General features: G+C 34.5%; 1 protein-coding gene across 3 annotated transcripts; it reads left to right on the forward strand.

Moving 5' to 3' along the window:
- Positions 1-2,852: 2,852 nt before the first annotated feature.
- LOC135086654 (DENN domain-containing protein 1A) lies at positions 2,853-27,205 on the forward strand. 3 transcript variants are annotated; one of them, XM_063981412.1, is made up of 15 exons: positions 2,855-3,139; positions 3,560-3,715; positions 4,702-4,839; positions 5,207-5,390; positions 5,558-5,815; positions 5,895-5,996; positions 6,072-6,184; positions 6,432-6,540; positions 6,617-6,805; positions 11,702-11,734; positions 13,774-13,880; positions 14,567-14,777; positions 19,720-20,145; positions 22,389-22,664; positions 23,593-27,205. In XM_063981412.1, the coding sequence occupies exons 1-14, from the start codon at positions 3,123-3,125 to the stop codon at positions 22,638-22,640; spliced, it is 2,295 nt and encodes a 764-aa protein (XP_063837482.1). In that variant the 5' UTR covers positions 2,855-3,122; the 3' UTR covers positions 22,641-22,664; positions 23,593-27,205. The 3 variants fall into 3 exon arrangements, with proteins under 3 accessions (XP_063837484.1, XP_063837482.1, XP_063837483.1); XM_063981414.1 differs by lacking the exon at positions 19,720-20,145 and having other exon boundaries at positions 2,853-3,139; XM_063981413.1 differs by lacking the exon at positions 11,702-11,734 and having other exon boundaries at positions 2,856-3,139.

Raw genomic sequence — 27,205 nt, forward strand, 5'->3', positions numbered from 1 at the left:
AAGAAGTTCATAGGTGACCTTATCCATGGGTGATCAAAGGACACCAAAGGGTCGCTTGGAGTCCAATTTGATCACCTAGGACGTCCTAGGACCACCCCTACTGCTAACTGGTAGAAAAACCATTGAAACATGTGCTCATGTCATTTCTTTAGCTACATGGTAGCTACCTATAGACCCTTTAATAAAATGGTGCTTTACTTATTTAATCTAAGCTGTTAGTAATACGTGGTAATACCTAAGTTTGGGTATAGGCGTACTATACATATAGGGCGTACCGAAAAAGTCAGTTTTTAGGGTTCCGTAGTCCTGACAAAGAACCCTTATCTATACTAATATTATAAATGCGAAAGTAACTCTGTCTGTCGTACTTTCACGCCTAAACCACTGAACCGATTTTGATGAAATTTGGCATAGAGATAGCCTGAGTCACGAGAAAGGACATAGGGTAGTTTTTATCCCGGTTTTTGAAACAGGGACGCGCGCGATAAAGTTTTTCTGTGACAGACAAAATTCCACGCGGGCGAAGCCGCGGGCGGAAAGCTAGTAGTTTCGATATGTCTGTCTGTCTGTCTGTCCGAGGTTTTGCTTGGAAACTATTGGCACTAGAGAGCTGTAATTTTGTGGAAGTATTGTATATTAATCACGCTGACGAAACGGTAAAATAAAATTTTGAAAAAAAAAAAACATTTTTTCATGTAATAAAATTTCAAAACCATAAAAATTTAGAAGAAAATATGAAAAGTGACTAAAGGGTACGTGGCTTATGGAAACTCACGTAGTCACTTTTTGAATAAAATATAATATCTTGTAAAATCTCCTATTTTACTACCTGACGTTCCCCTGACATCAACCACACGGTTGCCATCGCAACCGCCGTAGCCTATACCCGGTGCAAAGAGTTTTGCTTACCGCTACACTACCCCCCCACGAAGAAAGATAGCCCACGGCAAAAAAAAAAACTAACAAAAAAAACTTGTATCCACCATAAGAAAAAAAAAAAACTTATGAAACTGCGGGGACTTTAAACCTCACCTTACGGCCTGACCGAGTGGTATAAGCCTTCGTGATTGGTAGAGGAGGCACAATTGCGGCGGGTTGTGGAAACTCACGTAGTCACTTTTTGAATAAAATATAATATCTTGTAAAATCTCCTATTTTACTACCTGACGTTCCCCTGACATCAACCACACGGTTGCCATCGCAACCGCCGTAGCCTATACCCGGTGCAAAGAGTTTTGCTTACCGCTACACTGACTTTAGATGAAGTAATTGCTTGCTTCTGAAATATATTGTGGTAACGACGGACCTTTACCAGATCGTCGGTCCACCTAGTAGGAGGCCTTTGTCCAGCAGTGGATGTCGTTTGGCTGAAACGAACGAACATATAAACTGCGCGTGTCACGAGACGCACTTGGCCATTTTTTTTATTTGGTTAATAAAACCAAAACTACTGAACATGATCACGACATGACTTCACTTTCCCGCCAAGAAATCTTTTCTTTGTCTGTGGTCACTTCCGCAAAATGAATCTGTGAAATGAATTTCACATCAAGTTGACTGACGTGTAGTGCGACAAAATTATAGATGACCCACGCTGAACTGTCCCACCAAACTCAATGACAGGGGGGCGCTACCATCGTTCAACTATATGGTTTCCAACATGGCAAAAATCGGAACCAGCGATCCGGTATTGACGGTGGCGCCCCGCTGTCAATGTCATGCATAGGACAGTTCAGTATTTTGGAACTATAAAATTATGTTATAGATGAACCACGCTGAACTGTCCCACCAAACTCAATGACAGGGGGGCGCTACCATCGTTCAACTATATGGTTTCCAATATGGCAAAAATCGGAACCAGCGATCCGGCATTGATGGTGGCGCCCCACTGTCAATGTCATGCATAGGACAGTTCAGTGTTTTGGAACTATAGTAATTTTGTAGAATCATAATGTTTTTTTTTTTCAGTATTGAGTTTAATTAGAATGAAAGAAATTCATTACAATTTTATGGTGAGAAAATTTATCGATGAGAAAACAAGCCAGTCACAACAATACAGGGTGGAAACGATAAGTGATCTCACTCGATTATTTCTAAACTATACAAGATATCGAAAAACTGGTTGCTGATCCTGAAAGTGCTTCACGAGCTCTTTCAAACGGTACCAATAATAGGTTACAGAATAAACTGGAACTATCCGAAAATTCAATGTTTCCAGCTTCCATACATTTGGTAAAAATACCTACATAATATTAAAAACTATACAAGTTATCGAAAAACTGGTTGCTGTTCCTGAAAGTGCTTCACGAGCTCTATCCGACGGTATCAACAATAGCTTGCAGAATAAATTGGATCTATCCAAAAATTCAATGTTTCAATCTTCCATACATTTAGTACTATCACAGTCATGGCACTCATCTCTTGATAATATTATAAAAAGTAAAGCCTAATACTAATGTTTTCCACAAATAATTTTAAATAAGATGCAAGGTACGAGTTTATTTAACCGACTTTTTAAGTTTATTATTAAACAAAAAATAAATTACACTTCTAATATTGTGTGGTTGGCATACATTTAGTATGGAAGCTAGAAACATTGAATTTTCGAATAGTTCCAGTTTATTCTGTAACCTATTATTGGTACCGTTTGAAAGAGCTTGTGAAGCACTTTCAGGATCAGTAACCAGTTTTTCGATATATTGTATAGTTTAGAAATAATCGAGTGAAATCACTTATCGTTTCCACCCTGTATGTTCTAAACTAAAAATATTTGTTGGACCGCAATGTTATAAACTATGTGACCAATCAGCGGGTTACATGATTCTATCTGATTGGTGAGAAAGCTGTCACTTTGCTGTCGAAGATTTCCACTTTGGTTTTTTGATTTTGTTCCTGTTGTTGAAGTGGCTGGTTGGTGGTGGTGACTGGTGACTAACTAAAATCGTCCGTCTTTCGTAATAGGTTCCAAAAAATACATAAAATATTGAAAAATGTACTATGTTGCGTCTGAAAAGTAGTCTTCTATGGCTTGTGATATTTCGTGATATGTGTATTGTAGGACACAAATTCAAAGTAGGGTTCATAAAGATGTAATCTAAATTTTCCGAATTCCACGTCGAGACATGGGTTCCAGAGTAAGGTAAGTAATTTGTTAATAATATTTGATCTTTTTGACTGATTAAAAGTAAAGTTCATCGTACTGCGGTCAGACAAGCTCAAATATTATTATAAACATACCTCACCTCAAGTTGTAAATAAGAGTTCATGCATCTCCATCTTGCTTTTTATTTCTATTTATCTACCTACCTTTCTTTTTTATTGTTAAAACGTTCCAATTACATTGCATTTATCAAGTCAACTTTCATTTCTAGTTTCTTATCATTCCTGTTTTGGTTTCTATTTTCATTATCTCATTATACCTATGATAATTTATCATTGTTGTGATTTATTCTGCAGCAACCAATTAAACCTATCTGAAAATACTTTTGCATAATAAAAGTGTATTATATTCTCTTTGGTTCAGAGGGTATAGGTAACACATTATTGTTTCCCATTTCAGAGATACCGTACGCTACTTGTTTGAACTATTCTGTGAAGTTGCCCCAGGAGATCATTCAAAGGAGCCATATGTAGTTAGAAAATACCCAGAATCATACAAAAATGAAGAAGAGTTAAAGAATATTCCTAAATTCACATTCCCATGTCAACTAGAAAAGTAAGTAATTATTACAAATTCATTCCTAAAGTGAGGTTAACTGCATACATGCCATCGGTTTGGTCCTACTGCTTGGTTCTATACTTGGTATAAGAACTTATAGTCTATTTGTAATAGCCACTACATAACACAAATTGCCTGTGCGCAATCTGAATGAAGATTGACATGATTATCCGATCCATATCTGTACAGTAAGCAGTAACATAGGGAGGTTAAAAATCTAGACCCGTCAATATAGAAATGTTTAATGTCGAGCCAAATCCTTATTTAAACAGTGTTATCAAAACTGAAGAAGAACTTCAAAACAAGACTTCTTTCTCAGATAGTTTATGAGTAGTGATAAAGGGGTATTTAGAAGTTCGTATTATACTCAAGCCAAAACCAGAACATAGAATTGCAATACCATTGGAAACCTTTCAATTGCTTTGAAGCTGGTATTTATAAACAGGATGTATGTATTGGGGCTATAACTATTTCAATCTAGTCCAAAGGATACACAAGTAAAGATTTGTGCCTATCATTACTGTATTAGGTTTAACCCCAGGAAAGGCCAACCATAAAAGATCCATATAATTTGATTTGTTTTGGTATGATGATGATGATCTTACAATATTATATCTTGTCAGTTTCTAGTCATTGTGACTTTTGGCCTTCACCGTGTTTGTATAATAGTTTACAAACAACTATGGAAAACAGTGTCAGGTAGGTATGCTAGTTATGCTAAATTAATTTAGCTTAGCTCTTGGTTTCCTTGCAACCAGCATAATTATGCTCTTCACTTAAAACCACAAGACTGAGAGATGCAGACAAGAGTTTATAGTATTTTACCTAGGGACTAAAAAACTACTGCACTGGTTTTTATTTTGTTCTTGTTTTTACTAACCTGAACACAAAAATAAATAATGTTTCAGTTTGTGAATAAGAAGTAATAAAAATAAATTAACTGTTGTAAGTTGAAGGCAAAATAAAGTTTTTGTTTCTTTCAGTTCATTTGTTCAACAGTACTCATTTGTGTTGACATCTGTGGACTCCAAATACACATTTTGTTTTTGCCGCTATGATCCAAAAGCAAATACAGCATTGGTTCTGTTATCACATCTTCCATGGCATGATATATTTTATAAGTAAGTAACTATATTACGTATTATGATATTTAAATAAGAAGTTTTCTTAAGACTTACTCCGTTATATTCATTGTGAAATTATATTTATTATCTAGTGCAAAAGCGACATTATTTCAAACCTTAAGCATGTTTTTTGAATAGAGCTATTTAAGCGAATAATACTTTTATCTACTCTAGCAAAATGTTATTTTTACATTCTGTTATAATACTTAAATCTAATGTGATTGTCATAGTTTACGAATTTGAAAGCAAGTGATTGTTGTTTATGGTATTTTACATTATGAAGTTTTGCTAAGCTCAGCTCAGCGAATAAAGTGTGTAAATATTTACATATTATATGAAGTTACTTACGACAGTACATTTTCAGGTTATTAACTTGTATAGCTAATCTTCTAAATGGGCCAGAGAAGGGAGAGTTGATATCATTTTTAGAAGCATGCCGAATAAGACCGCCCATGCCTGGTCACACCTTGAAAGTCACATACAATGCTGGCCACAGTGTTTTTTCTTGCCAATGTCCGGACGCAAAACTACCAAGTATTCCTGAAAATGTAAGTATTTTAACATAATATGATATAATGGATCACAATATTAAGACAATTACAATAAGTTGACACATTGAAACTGAAATGAATGTATTCTGTGTAATGGTTTAATTAGTACATATTTTGTTAATTTGAAGAATATTTTATACATCAAATCACAAATCACTTTCCAGAGCAACCTTACGGAATACTTTAGTGCCATGGATGCAAAGTGTATGGCGGGTCTTTGGGCTGCATTACTTCACGAGAGACGGGTAGCAATCGTTGCTACTAAACCGTCTCGGCTGTCGGCATGTGTACAGGCAGCTAACACAACACTGTTTCCTATGTCATGGCAACACATATTCATTCCAATATTGCCAAAACATTTGGCGGATTATTTGTTAGCACCTATGCCGTTCCTCATTGGAGTTCCTAGAAATGTCATGGAGGTGTGTAACGTGAATTATATCTATGAACTATTTCAAATAATTATTGATAAGTAATAAAGTTTTATGGTTACTATTGCAGAAAGTAAGGATGTCAGATATTGGAGATGTTGTGATTTTAGATGTAGATAACAATGAACTCAGAACACCCTTTCACGATTTAGAAAGTCTTCCACCTGATTTGGTAAGTAGCCTGAACTTAACATAATATTGGAACTAAAAGTCAAATCATTAATAATTCTAATCTAATATGTTGCAGGTAGCAAGTTTAAAAAAAGCTTTGAGTGATAAAAATGCCCTGGGAGATGCTGTGTCGAGAGCATTTTTGCGAGCATTAGTATGTTTGATAGGAGGCTATCGAGATGCTATAAAGTAAGGATTAGTTTTAATTGATACTAGCTCTATAAATGCTATTGTGTTTTATGTTTTTCCCTTGACCTGAAACTCTCTTTAACTTAATCCATATAAATACTGGGATACAGGCCTGTGGGCCTGTACTAGTGCAGAAGTTGTGGCTCATGGTCATGAGAATTTGTTTTTTTGGAATATAGATTATTTACATATATTTTGCCTTCTTCTTCCTTAAATAAATTAAATTGTATATATTATATGTTTCCAGAATTGAAAATGGTCAGTTGATCACATTCAACCCTGAGGCTTTTGTGAGAACTAGAAAAAACATGCAGACATTCCTTAGAAAAATACTGCAGTCGCAAATATTTCAACAGGTTGGCACATACAGCATCAACTTTAACTTTTTGACATTTAAAACGTTGTAATTATGTCTTTTCTTTTTTTTTTTAGTTTATTGATGAACGACTAGATTTGCTCAATTCAGGACGAGGTTTCAACGATGAATTCGAAGTAGAGTGCAACAATTACGCCGACAAGCTAAACACAGGCAGTGGCCAAAAGCTGAAACAGCAGTATAGAGATTGGGCAAAAACAGTTAAAAAAGAAGGTGGCGCCTTTTTCAAGACTGTCAAGGATAAGGTACACAACGCGAAAGCTAATGTTTTCAGTGAAATGGCGTGCTTTATAAAACTTATCCTTTTTTCTTTTAAAATAAGAAAATGAATGGTACTAAGAAGTACCAAATGAAGTGCAAAGTTAAATTGCAAATATATTACCAACTTGCAATTTGCAAAAAATTGCAATAAAAATGAATTAAAACCAAATAAACATAAAACAAAACATAATATAGTGCGTTCCTGTGTTTTTAATTTTTTGTTTGGCTTGGTACGATGTTTTTAGTTTCGCAATCACCTGTACTTGGATTATTTACATACATATTTAGTTCTAGGTCGTAATTATTATTATGCTTGTCTTGTATTGTGAAAAAAAAATGTTGATTTTCCGTATTGTTGGATGATTTTGTGCTGTGTGTGTACCGTTGCTATCTTCTGCTACTAACACGACTTTCAAGCTTTTATAACCTACTAGCTTTCCGCCCGCGGCTTCGCCCGCGTAGAATTTTGTCTGTCACAGAAACTCTTATCGCGCGCGTCCCTGTTTCAAAAACCGGGATAAAAACTATCCTATGTCCTTTCCCGGGAATCAAACTATCTCCATGCCAAATTTCATTAAAATCGCTTCAGTGGTTTAGGCGTGAAAGCAAGACAGACAGACAGAGTTACTTTCGCATTTATAATATTACGTATAGATTCTACACGGTGGCCAACTGGAATCCTATAAAACGTATTTATTAGGAAACGGGAAAATATGCTTAGCAAATAATACAAACACAAATATTACTATGAGGTCTCACAGAGGCGTCTTTCCATTCTATACATAGCCAGAACGCAAGGGTGTGAAACTAATCGAGTATAGTTTGGATATGACTTTTTTTACTAAGCTCCTCCAAACTATACACGACCAGTACGCATACGCTGCGTACTGCTCGCGTATACTTTGTAGTGACTTAGGTCAATTATCTTCCTCCAAAATATACATCGCCAGTACGCATACGGACTAATCATGTATGTATTGTAATAAGTGCGTGATTACAATTTATACGCGAGTAGTTGCATGCTAGTCATTTTGACTTATTGACCTCTCTTTCTATTACATACTAGCTTTCCGCCCGCGGCTTCGCTCGCGTGGAATTTTGTCTGTTACAGAAAAACAATATCGCGCGCGTATTTTCTCACCGTTTAGACCTACCCTGGACTACGACAAACATTTTAAAACCAAAATCAGCTCAATCGGCCCAGCCGTTCTCGAGTTTTAATCAGACTAACGAACATCAATTCATTTTTATTTATATAGATAGATTAATTCATATCTGCGTGTCTACTTTAAACATTGAATCATCTTACGACACGTGTCATTGTTTTGATAAAGGATTTTTTGGTGTTTCTTATTCTGCCATAGAAAAGATATTTGTTTTGGGGCTGATATTTCACCAATTGTAGGTATGGAAATATGTCAAAATGATTTTGTTCTTGAGATAAAAGTTAACAAATAAAATAAATAATAAATAAATATCCTTAGACATTTTACACTGCGCTTCTAGTCCCAAACTAAGCAAAGCTTGTACTATGGGTACTAGACAACGGATATAAATAATATTTTTTTTTGTAAATACATACTTATTATACATAGAAAACACCCAGTCCAATACAAACAAATATGTTCATGCACACAAATGTTTGTACTGTGCGGGAATCGAACCCGCTACCACTTCGAACCACTACACCAAACGGCCGACAATACAAACCTAGCATTTAAAGTCTCGCATACTATTGTATTTAATGCGCGTTGAACTTTCTTCTCTCACTCTCTCTCATATTAATTAAATTGTTATTTAATTTGAAATCTACCTAATCAATTTAATTTCAAAAACCAATTACAATAGTTTTAAAAATCTAGATTTATTATAGATTCAGTAAAATAATAATAATTTTTATGTAATAATATCAAATAAATGTAATTTTAAATATAGTTCCATATTTTACTGAATTTTACTAAATCAATATCAACTAAACACACTCTAGTCAAGTGTAAGTGGTGTAGTAGAAACTAATCGAGTATAGTTTGGAGATGACTTTTTTTACTAAGCTCCTCCAAACTATACACGATCAGTACGCAAAATTCGTGTATAGTTTGGAGTCACAGATTTACAAACAGGCACTCCGAAATATACACGAGCAGTTTCCTATGGGTGCGTTCTGGCCATGTATAGAACGGAAAGACGCCTCACAGAGCGCGTGGACGCAAAGAGTGACACACAAACCAATCACAGAGCTCTATTCAACGCTGTGCGTTCCATTTGCTGCTTCACTTAAGCAAGCATCCTTTGTGAATATGGGTGTTAGTGTGTGTGATAAGTACCACAAAGTGACTGGCATGAAGAAGTGGCAGTTATTTTATTATAGCAATCCGGTAATTTTGTTGCCAGTAATAATGATTAAAAATTGCTATTCGTTGTTATTATCATAAATTCATAAAGCCATCATAAATATTACAGCGCAAAAACATTTTCAATTATCTACGTCTGTAAAAAAGATTGGATAAAATGTAAATAAGTTTATACATTTTTTGATCTACTTCATTACTTGATATGGGTCTACAGGAATTACTGAAGCCATTTCATCTAATGATTGAAATAAATAAAATCGCGTAATAGTACCTACCTATTTAAAAAAAGAAAAACAAATCATGCTTAGCCTAGGTATATTTTATTCGCAGTGCTAAAACCTTATGCTTTAATGCTGAATAGTCCAGTCAATGAATGCCTTAACGACGGTGTAGAGAGAAATCCATGGAACACAATTTCTGACCTCGGGACTTTATTTAGCCTAGTTAGGTGGTGAACATAGCAAAAGTCCCCGCCCTTAGCCCTTGAGCCGGCGGGGAGAGGGGGTTTTAAAGGTACCACTTTTCGGTCTTTCGCTTAATCCTCGGAAACTATGCGTCCTAGTGACATGACTACTATGAACCAAAAAAAGCTTATTCAATTTGCTACAGGTGAGACCGTCAAGTTTTTCTATATCTTGTATAGTTTTTACGGCATCTGCTCTAGAAGGTCTGTAAAATTGGAAATTTTATTGTTGTCTTACATGTTCCTTTCAGGAGAAAATCGACTAAATCAACATTGAGCAAACACTATAGACATGCGGGAGCATGTTAAGCCTAGTTCCAGGGAGGGGACTGCACCGTGCGTATATTTAGACGAACCAATTAGAGCCACTTTTGACTCCGCATCATTCAAAAACTACTGTGCATTAACACTTCAAATTTGGCTCATGTATTGAGACTTGCAAGATGTACATCAGCTTCAAATTTCATAAATATACCTCAAACGGTTATTTAGGTATTGACGTTCAAAAATCGATATTTAGAGCACTACTATCTATCTATCACATGTGAAATGTTAAAATTTACTGGTTTTTTATTTGTTCCTTTGTATTTACATAACTACCTTTCTGGATGCCAAATTTGAACCTTCGAGGTCATCTGGAAGTGGTTAGAATTTGGTCTATAGGTCAGACATGTAGATTTTTGGACGTCAATATCTAAAGAACCGTTTGAGGCAGATTTATGAAATTTGAAACTGATGTATATCTTGTAAGTCTCAACACATGAGCCAAATTTGAAGTGTTAATGCACAGTAGTTTTTGAGTGATGAGGACTCAAAAGTGGCTCAAAGTGATTTGTCTAAATATACGCACGGTGTAGTCCCCTCGCTGGAACTAGGCTTAACAAGCTCCCGCATGTCTAGAATGATTGCTCAATGTTGATTTAGTCGATTTTCTCCTGATGGTAACATGTAAGACAAAAATAAAATTTCCAATATTACAGACCTTCTAGAGCAGATGCCGCGAAAACTATACAATTTATAGAAAAACTTGTCTATCTCATCTGTAGCAAATTGAATATGCTTTTTTTGGTTCAAAGTAGACATGTCACTAGGACGCATAGTTTCCGAGGATTAAGCGAAAAACCGAAAAGTGGCACCTTTAAACCCCCCTCTCCCCGCCGGCTCAAGGGCTAAGGGCGGGGACTTTTGCTATGTTCACCTCCTAACTAGTCTAAATAAAGTCCTGAAGTCAGAAATTGTGTTCTACAGTTTTCCATCTATAATGCTTTATTGACTGGACTAGAATGTGCAGATTTTATTTAGTTGGCCATCCTCTCTTAAGGCAATTAAGACTATTGTTTATTCATACTTTCGAACAAGCTCTGCATTAAAATGGATCTTAAATTGAAACAACTGTGTACTATACCTTACTAACACTTTTTTACGTGGGTTTGTCATTTAATTTTTGAAATTTTAGATTTATTTAAACAGAAGTGCGTAGGTACTTAAAAAGGTTTAATTCCCATTAAGTGCGGAAGTGGTCTCTTGACTGTTAATCCTCTTAAAACAGGAATGTTGATGAATGATAAAATAAGCAATACTTGTAATACAGATGTAAATATAATTTGTACTGTGCAGACATTGAATCTGCGACTTGGTGAAGTAATTCGTTACGTGAATCACTAGGCCAGTAGCCGTAATTACTTGGCCTTCGCGAGGCTTTCGAAGTTTGAACGAGACACGCCGAAGCATGTATGGGCCTTTCATTTTTCTCGTATACTAATCGTACGCCCCGCAACGTGTTTATACCTTAACTGGTGTTGATTCTGGAATCACATAATTAATAAAAGATTACCTAGTTAGAGGACCAAAAAATTTTTTTTTAAATAGTTAATTTTTTAATACTGTACTCTGATAACTTTCACAATGCGAGGTATTATGGTCTCGTTTTGGCAATATTTTACATGTCTTTTTTTCTTATGACAAAATAATATCAACAAGTGACAAACCTACTACAAGTTACACATTGCATGCATGCTGTAAGTACCTCGATTTTTCTTTTTGCTTTAAAATGTGAATATTTGCAGGCGAACCCAGCAGTACAATCGGCTGTGAAAACGGTGAGTCCTAGAGAACTCTGTCTCGGATGCTATGTGAAAAGATCACAACTCAGTGGAGTGTACTGGGATGATGAATTTTAGTCTAATATGGTGATAAAAAGAAATATTCGCGCTTATTACTAAAGTCTGGTACACTAGACTTAACTTTATGACCTGTATTGAACTTTAATGATACGCCATATTTGACTAAATCTGTGTAGAATGTGTGATCTACAGTTGAGCCAAGAAAGCAAGTGTTTATGTAAATAAAGCAAAATTGCTTTTTTTCTTTCATGCTATCCGAATATCAATAATGTCTAATGACAGTTTTATTTACAGAAATTATTCTGCTATCTTAGGCCAAGTATAGTAAATCCTTTAAATATTTAGGATATTCTATCTACTATTCTCTTTTCTTTTGCTTGGTGGCTAAGGTTTAAGTATTTATTTAATTAACACGATAATTAGTAAAAAAATGGTTGCGTTGTAAAATATTAACGATGTCGTCGACTTATTAAAATCTAGCTTGGTGGTTGTATACACACATGTATAATATTGTGTCAGCAATATTCTATGCTAGGCAAGGTTAGGTTTTCATTGGGGAGGCACTGAGGCGGTTACCGTGCGGTTGCGGTTCGATGCAAAATGTCCAAACCGCGCGGATTCCGCCGTATCTGAATTACGCCTCTATTAGGGTCTTGGTATATTCACAACGCCGCGCTGAGTCGTGGATGTGAGGTGTGTGTGTACGTCATTTGTATGAGATTCCGAAATGGTCCAGCTTCTTTCTCATTCGAATCACATGTCACGTTGCAATTTATGTCCAATTGAAATCGCCAAAATTACGAGTATATTTTCGCAATTTCTTTTGTTTATCGATACATTTAAGTTTAGTTTTTACTTTGGCTTAAGCAAACAACAGAATGTGATTTACACAATCGTCCGTAGTATCCACCTATGCCACTTTATTTGCAATTTGTCTTTGGTTATAGCATTTTTTTATTTATTTAGGTACCTACTCACAATAATAAATATTTGTTATAGTAGATTGACACTCCACTAAGTTGAAATCAAAGTCACTAAATCAAAATTATTTTTGCACTGGGTCTCTATAGTCTTATGTTATTAGTATTTACTGCATGCAACTGCATCTTGTAACATTAAAGTTTCGCAATGAAAAAAGAACTGCGAAAATTAATATTAGGTACCTGTATTGGTAAATGATAAATGTTGATGATAAGTATGGGAGTTATTATTATTTATTTATTATTTATATTACTAAGGGTGGATTCGACCAAACAAGAGTAAATATATTAATCTCAGAATAAATCGACAGTTTTGAACTTTTGACATATTTCCCATAGGTACTGAAACTGTCGAATGTGTCAGTTATACCAGGAGTTATTCTCGGATAAAAGTTATGTCGAATCGGGCCTAAAACTGCTACCGCATTTTATATCTACAGGTATAAAGTGACAGGTTTTATTATTTAAAACAGATTTATCATTAATAACTACATTTACTTGTCAAGGCCAATGTAGGTAGATAAAATCCTATTGACACTGGTGTTTTCCTTATAATAAAATAAAAATATCCGATCCAGGTTTAAGCTTTTCCAGTGACAGATAATTATTATTATTAAGTCTTCGACGGGCACGTTAGTACCAATTTTAGTTGGGTCGGGCTGTTAATCAGCATGGAGATGTATAAAAGTGCGCACACTGGTATCGGCCGATTCTTCATACAAATTATAATCTGACCCACCCAACTATCGCCAACTAAAAGTCTACGGGGAGTCTATAATGTAAATCATGACTTATTGATAATAACAGGCATGATTGCAAATACTTTTACCAACAGTAGATGCGTCTTTCAATCCACAATTTTCATATTTAAATAGAAGAAATCAAGGCTTTTAAGTCACGTATAAATTAACGCAAAAGCAGGTTGTGACCGTTGTTCCATTTTCTTTTCTTGTCTTTTAGTCTTCATGAATTGTTATGTTATAAAATATAATGTAGTGTAATATTTTCTTACCTCTTTATTCGATTTTTTTTAAGGTTCGACAAGGTGGTAAAAATATGAAATCAGCTGTAAGAGGGCTGAAAAACAAAATACCACGAACTGGATCCCGACCATCTTCAATTAATACGACTGATGATAGCAGGTAAAAATATCACAATGTAGTTGATTTATACGCAAAAGTAAAAACATTCCAGCAGATGCAGATAGGCAAGCAAGCATCTGAGTATTAAACAACGAGCTAATCCCTTCTCTCTTTCCTGCTATACTTGCGCCTCCTATGAAACCTACCAGTGAAGGTGAAGTAGTCTCTAGAGATAACTTTCTGTCTCTATTAGAACCCGCAATGAATTTAATCTGAAGAATGAAGAAAAAAGAAATTAGAAATAACATTGAATTTCTACGTGTTCGCGCCTAAATTCAAATAACGGACGGAGAGCGGCGAAGGTACGGGACTATTCCCACCTCACGTTCCCACCACTGCAACTCCTGTGTAGCCAGGATCTACAGCTTGACCGCCACAAAAACCCAACCAATGAAGGTCAAGTTTGTCCAGGGGGAAAGTTAAACTGTCATTGGACCCGCAACGAAATTAATCAGAAGAACATAGGAGGACAATAAATTAAATTAAGAGCGGCGAATGTAGCCGAAAATGAACCATCGGGCGCGCTCGGCAGTCTTCGGCTTTTTCTTAGCGTCTTCATTCTCTTTCAACTTAACGGCCGGCCGGCCAAGCAACGTATAATATTTTTGAAATATTGGAAAAACTGCAAAACATCGAACCTACGGTGAATATTTATTTCTTGTTATACACTACGTTGCTGTCCACAGATTCTCGTGCGGTTCAGCCACGCCTGTGTCATCAGACTCATCATCAGATTCATCGCCGTCGCACGACCCACCGCCTCGTGAGGCCCCCCCTGCGTTACCTCTCGACTTGCTCACCGAAATGGAGTTCCTATTCTCGAAGAAAAACGCACAACGACGTGATAGCTTCCCAAATAGTTCGCACAATTCAGACGCCAGCTTACAGGATAAATCAGTAAGTGGAACTCTTAGTGGCTCTGTAAATTATTGTACCTCAATTAGCAAGCTCGTTAAACGCTATCTCGTACTGTAACCGTCATGCTTGTTAGTGTGAATCATAACTTTTAACGGTTGTCATCTTTTCATTTGTTGTTTTTCCATTGGTCAGCTGTACAGTCAGCGTCGCGTCTTTCCGTTCTATACATGGCCAGAACGCACCCATAGGAAACTGCTCGTGTATATTTTGGAGTGTCTCTTTGTAAGTCGGTCACTACAAACTATACACGAATTTTGCGTACTGATCGTGTATAGTTTGTGTCGTGGATGGATTCCGTCTTCGCTCCAAACTATACTACACCACTTACAGTTGACTAGAGTGTGTTTAGTTTATTTGATTTAATAAAATATGGAATTATATTTAAAATTATTACATTTATTAGATATTATGCCCGTGCTTTGTCCTCGAGATTAGAAATAAGAACTACCTATGTAGATCACGTACGGTGATGCCATTTTTAAATTCATTAATTTTTACATAAAATATTATTATTTTACTGAATCTACATATTATTATAATAAATCTAGATTTATAACACTAATGTAAGTGGTTTCTGAAATTAAATTGATTAGGTAGATTTCAAATTAAATAACAATTATTTATTAGTGAGAGTGAATGAAGAAAGTTAAACGTGCATTATTAACTAAAATTGTCAACCGTTCGGTGTAGTGGTTCGAAACGGATAACTGTTCCGGAGGTAGCGGGTTCGATTCCCGCACAGTACAAACATTAATTTGTGTGCATGAACATATTTTGATATTTGTTTGTATTGGACTGGGTGTCTTCTATGTATAATAAGTATGTATTTACAAAAAAAGTATTTAAGTATGTTTATATCCGTTATCTAGTACCCATAGTACAAGCTTTGCTTAGTTTGGGACTAGAAGCGCAGTGTAAAATGTCCAGGGATATTCATTTTTATTTATAAGCTTTTATCTCAAGAACAAAAATCATTTTCACATACATAATTCTTAATTTCAGAGTTAATCAGCCCCAAAACAAATATCTTTTCTATGGCAGAATATGAAACACCAAAAAGCTCTTTATCAAAACAATGGCACGTGTCGAAATTGATTCAATGTTTAAAGTAGACACGCAGTTATGAATTAATATGCAATAGAAAGAGAGGTAAATAAGTCAAAATGACGAGCATGCAACTAAGTACTCGCGTATACATTGTAATCGCGAACTTATTACAATACATACATGATTAGTCCGTATGCGTACTGACGATGTATATTTTGGAGTAAGATAATTGACCTAAGTCACTACAAAGTATACGCGAGCAGTACGCAGCGTATGCGTACTGGTCGTGTATAGTTTGGAGGAGCTTAGTAAAAAAAGTCACATCCAAACTATACTCGATTAGTTTCACACCCTTGCGTTCTGGCTATGTATAGAATGGAAAGACGCGTCAGCGTCAAATAGTTCGTGACACGTCTTTGTTACTTGGAATTAGATTGTGTTGTCAACTTTTTGGCTACTTTGTGTGTCACGAACTATTTAACCCGGACATTACTGACGGTATCCATGATGGCTCATCAAAATGTAAGAATTTGGTTATAGATGACCTACACTGAACTGTGCCACCAAACTCAGGGGGGCGCCACCATCGTTCAATAGTTTCCATATGGCAAAAATCGGAACCAGCGATCCGGTATTGACGGTGGCTATGTCAGGGGTGGGACAGTTCATTGTATTGGGTCTATAGTTGCCTTTCTGTATTCGGAACAGATAAGAGAAACGGAGTTGTTTATACAGGGTGTTACTTTGCATTCTTGCCATATTTACAGAGGTTACTATATTACTGATACTGATCACAAATCCGTTAAAAAATAAAGCCCGAAAATTTTTTTTTTTAAACTTGAGTATTTTCAACCGACTTCAAAAAAGGAGGAGGTTCTCAATTCGACCCGTATGTTACTAATTGTCACTGTCACTAATTATCGTAACGCATGCACATCACTTGTTGGCGATGGCGATGAAGACTTTTTTACTTTTTTTGTATTTTTTAAATATCTATTGCAATCTATTGTCTTTAAAATGTCTTTTTGACACTTATAAAAAACTGAGAAATCCATCAATCACAAATCACGTTATAAATTATACAAAAATGTCTGAAGTGTATTCAAACAACGAATAATTTAGTCAAAATGGTGCTTGGAGTGTCTGCAAGACGTCACGAAATGCTTGATGACGTACCCTTAGCGTTACACCAAATGCTCTACTACCAGCAGGATGGTGCTCCCCCACAATAAGGACGTCAAGTGCGCGAATAATACGTTTGGTGAACAGTGGATTGGACGAGGGGGTCCAGTAGCTTGGCCACCACGATCCTCGGACCTGACACTAGTGGATTTTTGGCGTGACTTGAAACGACTGGTAGGTATGCGCAGAAGAGATAAACAGTGTAAACGCGTTACATGAAAGGATTGTTTTAGTGAAACTGTGAGACAAAACGTTTATGTGTTGCGAAAACTAAAGCGGAAAACCTACGCTTCGCCGTGCTAGACTGTACCTTCATCAGAACGGAGGACACTTTGAACACTTGCTTCGCAGTACGTAAACTTTGTAAGTAGGAACTTATAAATAAATAATTAATTGTGAATAAGGTGATTTCATTTCATACTTAATTTATTAATTTGTAAAAATAGGGTACAATGTTAAAATTAATTAAAACCCTAATAATTATTACGTATTTTTGACGGTCCTAAGCCCGTAAAGTAGAAAGGAAAATCTGAAATCAACTAAAGAGTATTTTAAAATAATTATTATGACTGGATAAAAAAGCTGGTACCCAGAGCCATAAAACAACAGATTATTAAGAACTAGGCCACGCCCACTAGGTTTATTCCACTTGCACCTGTAGAACGTGCGAGACAAAATTGGTTTATTCCGATTTGTACTGAAAAACCAAATTTACTAAAATCTTAGTGTACTTTCTTTATGGGAGTCTCTTGTTTATCTTAAATAATAGGTATTGTTCCCTACTTTTATCTCTGTGAATATGGCAAGAATGCAAAGTAACACGGTGTATTTTGATTATAATCTGAAAGGATGTTAAAATTTTAAAATCCTTTCAGATTTTACTCAAAATTTAATATAGGGGAGAGTTCGGTATATTGTACCGCCGGGTAAATTGTACCACCCTCATATTTCGTAAAGTATTTATTGAATGTTTGTAATTGCAACACTCAGCGATACACAACTAAAATCAATTAATATCGGCCATGTGGTTATTGCCGTGACCACAAACACGTGTGTTTTATTTTGAAAAGTATTTTTTCATTGTTTTCAAGTAACTTTTGACAATACATGTTTAGTTTGTAATTTTGTTAAATTTAATCACAGGGTGTTTCTAATATATTATTTAGAAGCGTAAATTAGTGTGAATTACAAATATATGAAACATTTTTCGGTATTTATAAGCTATATTTTTTACCGATTTTTTAAAAGCACTATCACCTAGTCGGCTAAATTGTACCACATCAAGTTGTATGGAACTTTACCAAAGGATTTTGAATTTTTTTTTGTAAAAAAATATTTTGAAGTTATAATAGCGTAGTTATGTTTGACTAACAATAAATGAAAGCAAAAGACTGGCCAAGTAGATTAGGTACAAGTGTGCGTTACGATAATTGGAATTACAAAACTTGTACTCATAATCGTGATAACGTGTAAAACAATATCGATTGTCTATGTACCTACTGTTCCTTTTCGTTTCCTAATTTGTTAAGAATGTATCGTATAATATTTTGCCATAGTTTTGTTATAGGCTTGAAATTTATTGAAATCCAATTTAGTAACCTTGTGGTACAAATTATCGAACCGGTTGGCTAAATTGGACCGAAGCTCTGAACTCGTACTTTGTTGATTTGTGCTAAATATACAACAATCATGTTAATTAATACTTATGAAATAGTAAGTTGAATAATGTATCTTTTATTATATACCATGGACATTAGCAAAAACAAAAGAAAACTATGTGTAAAATGGGATTGAAAAAAACTGGTCCAAATTAGCGGACTCTCCCTTACATTTTAGCCTGTAATTACTCAAATTATTGATATTCAAGACAGCCTTAAATTCCTGAAATAAATTTTCTGTGACCATGTCATCCTTTGATCGGCAAATGGAAAAACGCCAATGCAATAAAATATCTTTAGGATGACAATCCACACAACTACAAAGTTATGATTTTATAGTTAATTTACATTTATTCGAGTGTTTCAAAATCAATAAATTAGCCTGAAATGAATGACTGATAAGAAATAGCAGATTCACTTTCTCCCGTGGCATATGCACTTATGCACCTTTGTATGAAAACCCGGACGTGCACGCAGGAAATTTTATTTAAAATTACCTATGTATCTCGCCACGCGGTATTTCTTTTCCAATGTGATTCTACTGATATAATTTACACAGGATTGTGGGAAATAGTATTTCCCGGTCTCGAGCTATAATATTAAGGAAAATTTTTGCACTCTAAAAATATGTTAATATGCTGTTTTATATTAATAAATTGGTTTTGAAATGCTCATTACCCACTTGCTATCAATTTTCGTAGATTTTTAGTTTTTTGTATCAGGCTTTTCAAAATTGTATTATGCTTGTTTAGCCCCATAGACATACAGGTGTTATTGTAAAGTAGTGTGAAAGGAAAGAACCATCATAAGAGAGTTGATTACTTATTTTCCAACTCATATTACTTTGCCTGAAGCTTGTATACGAATGTTGGATTTCAATCTTGTATAATTTTATTATTAGTCTATTTACAAATTTTTGAAAATCGTTATTTACTTGCACATTATTTTACATAGCCCATTATGTTAGTTGCGCCGCATCCAGCATGCGTACGCTCTAGGGGCACCGTGGCACATTATTCAATTTTATTTTGCAGAAAACACTGTCACCATGTCTCCCACCTCGGTTACCAGAACGTCCCCAACTCCCACTCCGTTACCCAATCATTTCCACGAGGAAACTAATTGACCTCTCGGATGCGCCGACCCCGCCGCCGCGGTCGGTCCCACCACCGAACAATACGCACTTTGTCAGCAACATCACAAAAAACGATATAGCAACGGAGAAAGACTTCCGCACCAGTGCAATACGATTCATAGAAGGCACAGATAAAGCCAAACTAAAACTTACCATTTCATCCAATCAAAGAAAGGTGCCACAACAGAGTGCGACTTTGCCATGTAACGGCAACGCGCCTAAAATAACGGCACCGTCCCTAGGAGTTAGGCAGAACCAAGATTATTTACCCAGGGCCACTACTCGACCCACTGTCAACATAGCTCCGAAAGGGAAAGCTCAAGAGGTAACTGTGATATGTGCATTTGTAATCATTTCAATATTGTATCTTATTATAAAACAAAAAATGATTGCATACGTACCATGAACACACCAAGAGTGGAGTTTGTTTGCACTAACACATGGAATTTAACTGCGTTACTATTGTTAAATATGTATCTATTTAAATTTAATTTATTGTTAATGATTATGGTTTAATATATTTCTAACATATACAAGGTTGTCCCTTTATTCTTCACGATGTAATTATCTACACCTCACTACAACTCGATCCTTTCTAAGCGTATCGATGGATGTGGTGTTTTGGAATAAGCTCACATTTTTAGTCTTAACATAGTTACATACCTAGGTACCTATAATGTATAAAGATTACAGTTGGCGTTATAATGGAAGAAATACTATTTTATTTTTATTATAAAACTAAGTAAAGCTGCAGACGTGATGTGAACGTAAAGCTACAAATATCACTAGAGAGATTCGCCACGATTGATATTTAAAAAGGTAATTATTCCTGAATTTTGATGCCTTGGTGCTTAATTGGTGAACATTCGCTGGTTTGACAACGCGAACCAGTACACCTAAGAGAAGCTGTTAGCCTTGATCCCTTTGTGCTGAATAATCCAGATATCATTTATTGTATGCTTTTATCTTCAAGGGATTAATAACCTGATATTTGTGATAATGGTACACCGTGTTAGTATCCGATTGTATAAAATATTTTGCTTCATTACTGCTTTTAATACAGATATAATGTTTAGGTAGTTATGACTATTGTGTGCATTATTATGGTTCCCTTATAAAATATAATGACATCCTCCTACCTTCACTATCACTATTGCTAACAATATTATTATACTAAAAACTTGCCTTCTAGTTTCACATGCTGCTTTTCTTTTTATCATTATCATAGACAGCACGTACTTTTGTTTATAATATTTTCTAATAGTATACAATACAGTTAGCCAATAAACGTGGTTTGAAGACAAATATCTATTGTGTTACATTGCCGTTCACCGATAATATGAATTATGTATTGTATTCTTTTTAGGTGGGCCAGTTCTAAAAATACCTTTAGAAAAGAAACTTATTTTATTTTAAATAATATAATATAATATAATTATTTTATTATAATTTCAGAGTAAAAGGTCTATTTTAACTTGTAAAATGCAAAATGTTGGCTCACTGTACACTGTTAACAGTTTCCCGGTGGAAAGTTTGGATAAATACTTTAATTTTCTACGGGGGACTATATTTTCAAGCAGTTTTCATACTTTTTAGTCTTGCTCTTTTAACCTATTTTAGAATACAAATAACGTAAATTATATGCATGATCTGCGTGAATTGATATTATGTAGTTACCTACTTAGTTACTCTAATTATTTTATTTTGAGTTAGTAATTTGATATTTGAACAAGAAAAATTAAATTTATACAATTTGTTATGTACGGTTCAAATGTCAATATTCTAATTTTAAATAATAATAATAATCTAACAGTTTTCTTATTTATTTGGAATGATTAAAAGACTGAACATTCTAAACTACTCCTTCTTATGTAATATATTTAGGGTTGTTTTTATTACTGGGAGAACGTATTTGAAACTGTCACTGAATTTTTTATTTTTGTTCTAGAAATAAAACGTCATAATAATATTGGGACCTTATTAATTGACTAGTTTAAAAAACAGGGTTACTTTTAGTCTTATACTTGATCGTTTCTAACCTCCTTTCACTGTGGCATGTCAATTAGTATAATAATTAGTGGGGCGTTATGTATTTGCTTTTGCAGTGTCTTTGTTCTGGTTCGATAAATAAATATAATTCACAGAAAATTGAAATTCGCTCCATGAGTTCGGAGGTATCTCGGGCCTATCAGTATTAGTGTTTATATTTTGATCCTTTTATCCAAAGGTGTGATTTCATCGTCTCTCTTATTCATTTCTTGTGAACCAATTCGTAACTTCTTCCCAGGTACAAACAAATACCGATTACTATTATCCATTTTTTACGGACACTCAGTAAGTTTATTTTTTTAAACACTGAACGTCGCATAATGCGCTCCACATAATAACAATAAAAATATATACATATTCCATTACAAAGTACTTTATGTATAATGTGTATGATTGTATAACTTACTTAACCGTAATAGTTACTAAATCAGTCATATTTTTCATATTATTAAATAAAGACGGAGATGGGGCGGGGTTGTGTTGGTTTTGTGTAACTTTCATATTGTGTTTCTTTTTCAGTCGTTGGGCTCAGTGTCAGATCTCATTAAACTGGATGATTCGCCATCAAGCTTAGAAGATTTTGATCCCTTGATGTGTCGCGAAAAAGACAAAGTTGAACAGATCAAGTCGTCTACCGACAGTGCTCTCTTACATGAATACGGACTTGACTTTAGTCAATTTGGTTTGTTGGACTCCTACTCGGCCAGTTCTTCTGGCACTCGGCAGGAGGCTAGCTCCAGTGTGCCCAAAGGCTGGACAACATTTAATTAAATGTCAACAAAGTAAGTAAACAAGGTAGTGTCCGACCGAAACTAGTTTTACGACCGAAACCGAAACCGAAAACGAATTTCGGCAACGGTGTCTATTTCGGCCGAAACCGAAACCGAAACCGAAACTTCCTTACAAGGCTCATATTTTGAGGGAAAAATAAAGAAAGTACGTTCTTATAATCAGTCAGTCTTTATGGTTTTCTCTTTAAATTGCATTAAAATTGAACTTATTAAGTGCCTTTTTACTCTAAAAGGTATCAAATTATGTATTAAAAAAGAAAAAGAAGGATTTATAGTCTAGATTTTTTTAATTACTCGCAATATTCAGGACATCTACATAACCCGTCCCATGGTCGGGTCTTTTACCTTAATAATTTCTCAAAACAAAATTGGTAAGTTAGTATCTACTGTACTTGCCACTTGGATACCTTGGTGATAAATACTAAAATGAACTTTGAAACTCTGAATCCATAATATTATCACCATGAAATGCACTATAGTCATTACTAACTACTTAATTAATGTTTGTTTACGTATAGCATTTGAAAACCAAAAAAAATATTTATAGATTAGATTAAACTTGATTATACTTTTATCAGTCATATTGAATAGTTTTTTTGATGTTTACACCCGCTTTTATGTTATAACGACATAAAACGAGATAAAACTTACCAAATTTAAAATAAATCACTCGAAAACTAAACAAAACAAAACTAACAGCAAACAAACAAGCGAGCGAATCACGACATTGGCTCTGATCGGATTCATTCACTCATTCAACGCGCCGAACATGACCGATAACAGCGCGGAAACTCCCGAATGCACATTCGGTTTCGGTCGTAGTTTCGGCAAGTTTGCCGCCGAAAACGAAACTAAACCGAAACTCGTGTTTTTACCGAAACTCAACCGAAAACGAAACCGAAACCGAACATTCGGTCGGCCACTAAAACAAGGAAATGGCTACTTATTAAAGAATTATTTCAAACCATGATACGTATTTTTATATATTATTATATTATGTACATAAATGACACGTAATTTTTATTTGTATATTAATGTTACTATAGAGACTATAAAAGTGGACATTTCTTTGTTTATAGCTATTAGGATGTAGAATTATTAAAGGACTGTCACTGCAACTTCTTTACTCATTGTAAAATAATATCTGTATAGTTTGCGTAATTATAGTTATATTTTTTGTATAACGCTTTTTTACCTAGTGATTTTATTATTTATTGATGAGGTGATTTTAGTAATGCTGTTTATAAAATACCTAGTAATTATTGTATATAATGTTACATATCAATTTATATTAATGTGCAATGTATATGTATATGTGTTGTAGATTTCACTTATCAGTAAACTATTCCAAGTAAGTACCTATTTTGGGAACTTTTTAATCATTTCGTTTGAAGTGATTAGTCGATTCTAGTTCTTCCCAATTATGGTTTTGTTTTATTGTTGTTTATGGATGTAACTCATATTTAATCCTCGTTTTGACCTACGCCGTAGATATATTGTAAATGTAGATGAATTTAATAACACTGCGCTGTGAGCTATGTTTCGAGTTTAATCGAAGTACCTGAGCCGATCTATCCATTTAATTATACATTTTCAAACAAAATAATTAAAGCGATGAAACCAAAAGGTGCATATTTATGTATTCGTTCTCCAAGTTTAACTTTGGTATAAAAAGTCCAAACATAGCTCGACATATACCTAAATTCTTTAGAAATTTCCTTATATGTAAACAAACACTTCTGCACACAATTACACCATAATCACTTACGTGTTCATAATATCATACACATTATTTCACAAGCCCATGAAACCAACTTTATTCTCACGATTATACAAGTTTGGAATCAATCTTTAAACAAATTATTTTAGCAAAATATGTGGACGATGAAAATTTGTGAGACTTGTCAAATTGACTTGAAGTTTAAAATTATTTGTTATCTCCATGTTGTCTCTGACACATCAGTGTTGTAACCTGTAAGTCATAGACAATAGTCGGTAAATGTAATCGATTTTATTTCAATTATTCAATCATTTTTATTACTGATTGCATTTAAATAGATTTAAATAGGGTCTTAATCAACAATGTATTTTTTCTTCATTGAATGTACTACTAATTATTTAATGCATTGCTTTATAAAGTATTATAAATTCTTTCTATAGGTACTATCGGGGACTCTTCCGCCTGACCACTTTGTAGAAATTTTAGCGTAAGCGCATCGCTCCGGTCACGTGCTCACCCCGTCTCTAATTGGTTACGCATTTTACTACGACCAATAAGAGACAATCAGGGCTTAGGTTGCAATACGAAATACCATTGTGCACTTTATTGTCATACGGTTAAGGTTTAAAACGAAATGTTTCTTTTTCTTCAATCTTTCTTAGTTTTAGGCTGAGTTGCACCACCTAACTTTGACCGTAGCTATAACGGTAACCGGTGCTTTTTGTATGGAGTTTAACAGATTTTTGACGTTTGACAAAGTTAAAGTAAGATGGTGCAACTCAGCTTTAGAATTTTAATAATAGAATTTGGTTACAAACAAATAGATAATATGTATTTTTTTAATATTGTATTTTTATACGAGGTCTGTCTGCTTTTTGCTTTGGCGAACTGTCGACATATTCTCTCCTTTGTTTTTTGTGAAGTTTTGTGATCCCTAACCGATTGATTTTGTTTTGTGTTGACCCGTGCTAGTAATTGGACTGTTTGATTGCCTTTTTATTGACCTCCGCGCGATTACTGAATCATGGCCTCTCAAAATAATTCTTAATTCTTATATTTAATTACAAACTTATCTATCTATACATTGTTAACTGTTTAAGTATTATTTAGTTTGAAGTTTAATTTTTATTGATTTAAAACCTTGTGTAAAGACACTTAATGTGCAATAGAAAAATTATTTTGAAATAAAACTAACTTAATATTATAATATTTATAATAACCAATTACCTGGATCATTGCTACCTAGTTACAATATTTGTATTAAATTGTAATAACGTAGATAAGTGTTTCTTTTAAACGGAAAACAAAAGTTGCTAATGTATTAAAAATAAATAGAAACCTATTATAGGTTTTTATTTACCAGCCAGATCTTATAATAATTGTTTTTAAGCCACAAATATTCCTTAACTATTTCCTAATTAATTCAATAACATATAGTTTATAAATTATAAGTTCCGAATAAATTAAATACCTATTAAACAAGTAAAATTCGAAAGTGACTGTATGATTTTGCATTTTTCGCCTTAACTAGCTAAACTAATATCATGAGATTTACAATCTTAATATGAACAATAATTATAGAAAGGGCTACTTTTTTCTCAGGAAATTGCACAGTTACCTCGGAATGTGCGATAGCAATTTTGTGACCCGAGCGGGCAATCGCTAGTTAAATTTTTACACGAAGCCCCATATAATATTTTGTAGCGATTCTTTATTGGGTTTCAAATTTACTAAAATGCGACGTTGCCAAACGAGCGCTACGGATGCGGGTAAGCTAAGCAATACTCAATCCTAAACGCTTTACATAGAGCTTGGTTTGCTAGGGCAAACATCTACAGTGGTGCGCCGACGCTGCTTAGACCCGAAACATGAATGAATGGGGGCGTAGCTTAATCGAGCGTGTGTGTGCAAACAATTTAGGCCCTTAAGGTGTCAAGGCGTCCGAGTCCCCGATAGTACGTAAGTACTACAATAATTTCAATCCGCGATTAACGAGAGGTTTTGTCGCCTCACTAGGGCACAGATTTAAAATGTTTTAATGTCAGTTGGCCATATTTGTTTACATATAGGGAAATTTCTAAAGAATCCGACTTTAGGTATGTCCCAAAAATTATGTCAAGCGAAAGCAAAGAAATAACACCCATAACGTTACATACTCGAATCATGCACATATGCTCACGGCTCAATCGTGAACGTCGTACACGTGAACGTCGTACAAAAAACAGTAATAACATGGTGGTGATAGTAGTAGCCCTAAGGATGTTCTACTTCTTAGCTTGACATACTTTTTGGTCTCCGTAAAAATATTATTCTCGTATACTTATTTGATAAATAAATATTATAAAAAGTACAATTAGATGTAACAAATAATGAAATTATTTTGTCAACTTTTACCAAAATAATTATTAACTCACAAACACGAATATTTAATCGAATCATATTTTTTCATAAGGTGCTGTAATAAGCTTAAGAATCGGTCGTTCTCTAGTGTCAACAAATTATTTATTTCTATTTAATACTACCATCAATACCGTCAAGAAAACATATTGTGCATTGTCTACTACTACAAACATATTTAAAAAAAACTGATGTGTTGTTATGATCCAAAAAAATGTTAAGTGAAAATTTGAGGCCAAATTAAAAGCATAAGCAGTAATAAGCACAAATTAAATGTAGTTTAATAACAGCGAACACAAAGTAATAATTATTGCGTGTTACTTGCTTGCTTTAGAAGATCATCCATCACTTGTTCTGTATTAAATTGATCATGTAATAATACTGAGAACAAAAAATAAAGAATTATAGGAGAATTCGTTTTATTTGAA

The sequence above is a fragment of the Ostrinia nubilalis genome, chromosome Z (assembly GCF_963855985.1).
Source record: "Ostrinia nubilalis chromosome Z, ilOstNubi1.1, whole genome shotgun sequence".
Classification (NCBI taxonomy): Eukaryota; Metazoa; Arthropoda; class Insecta; order Lepidoptera; family Crambidae; genus Ostrinia; species Ostrinia nubilalis.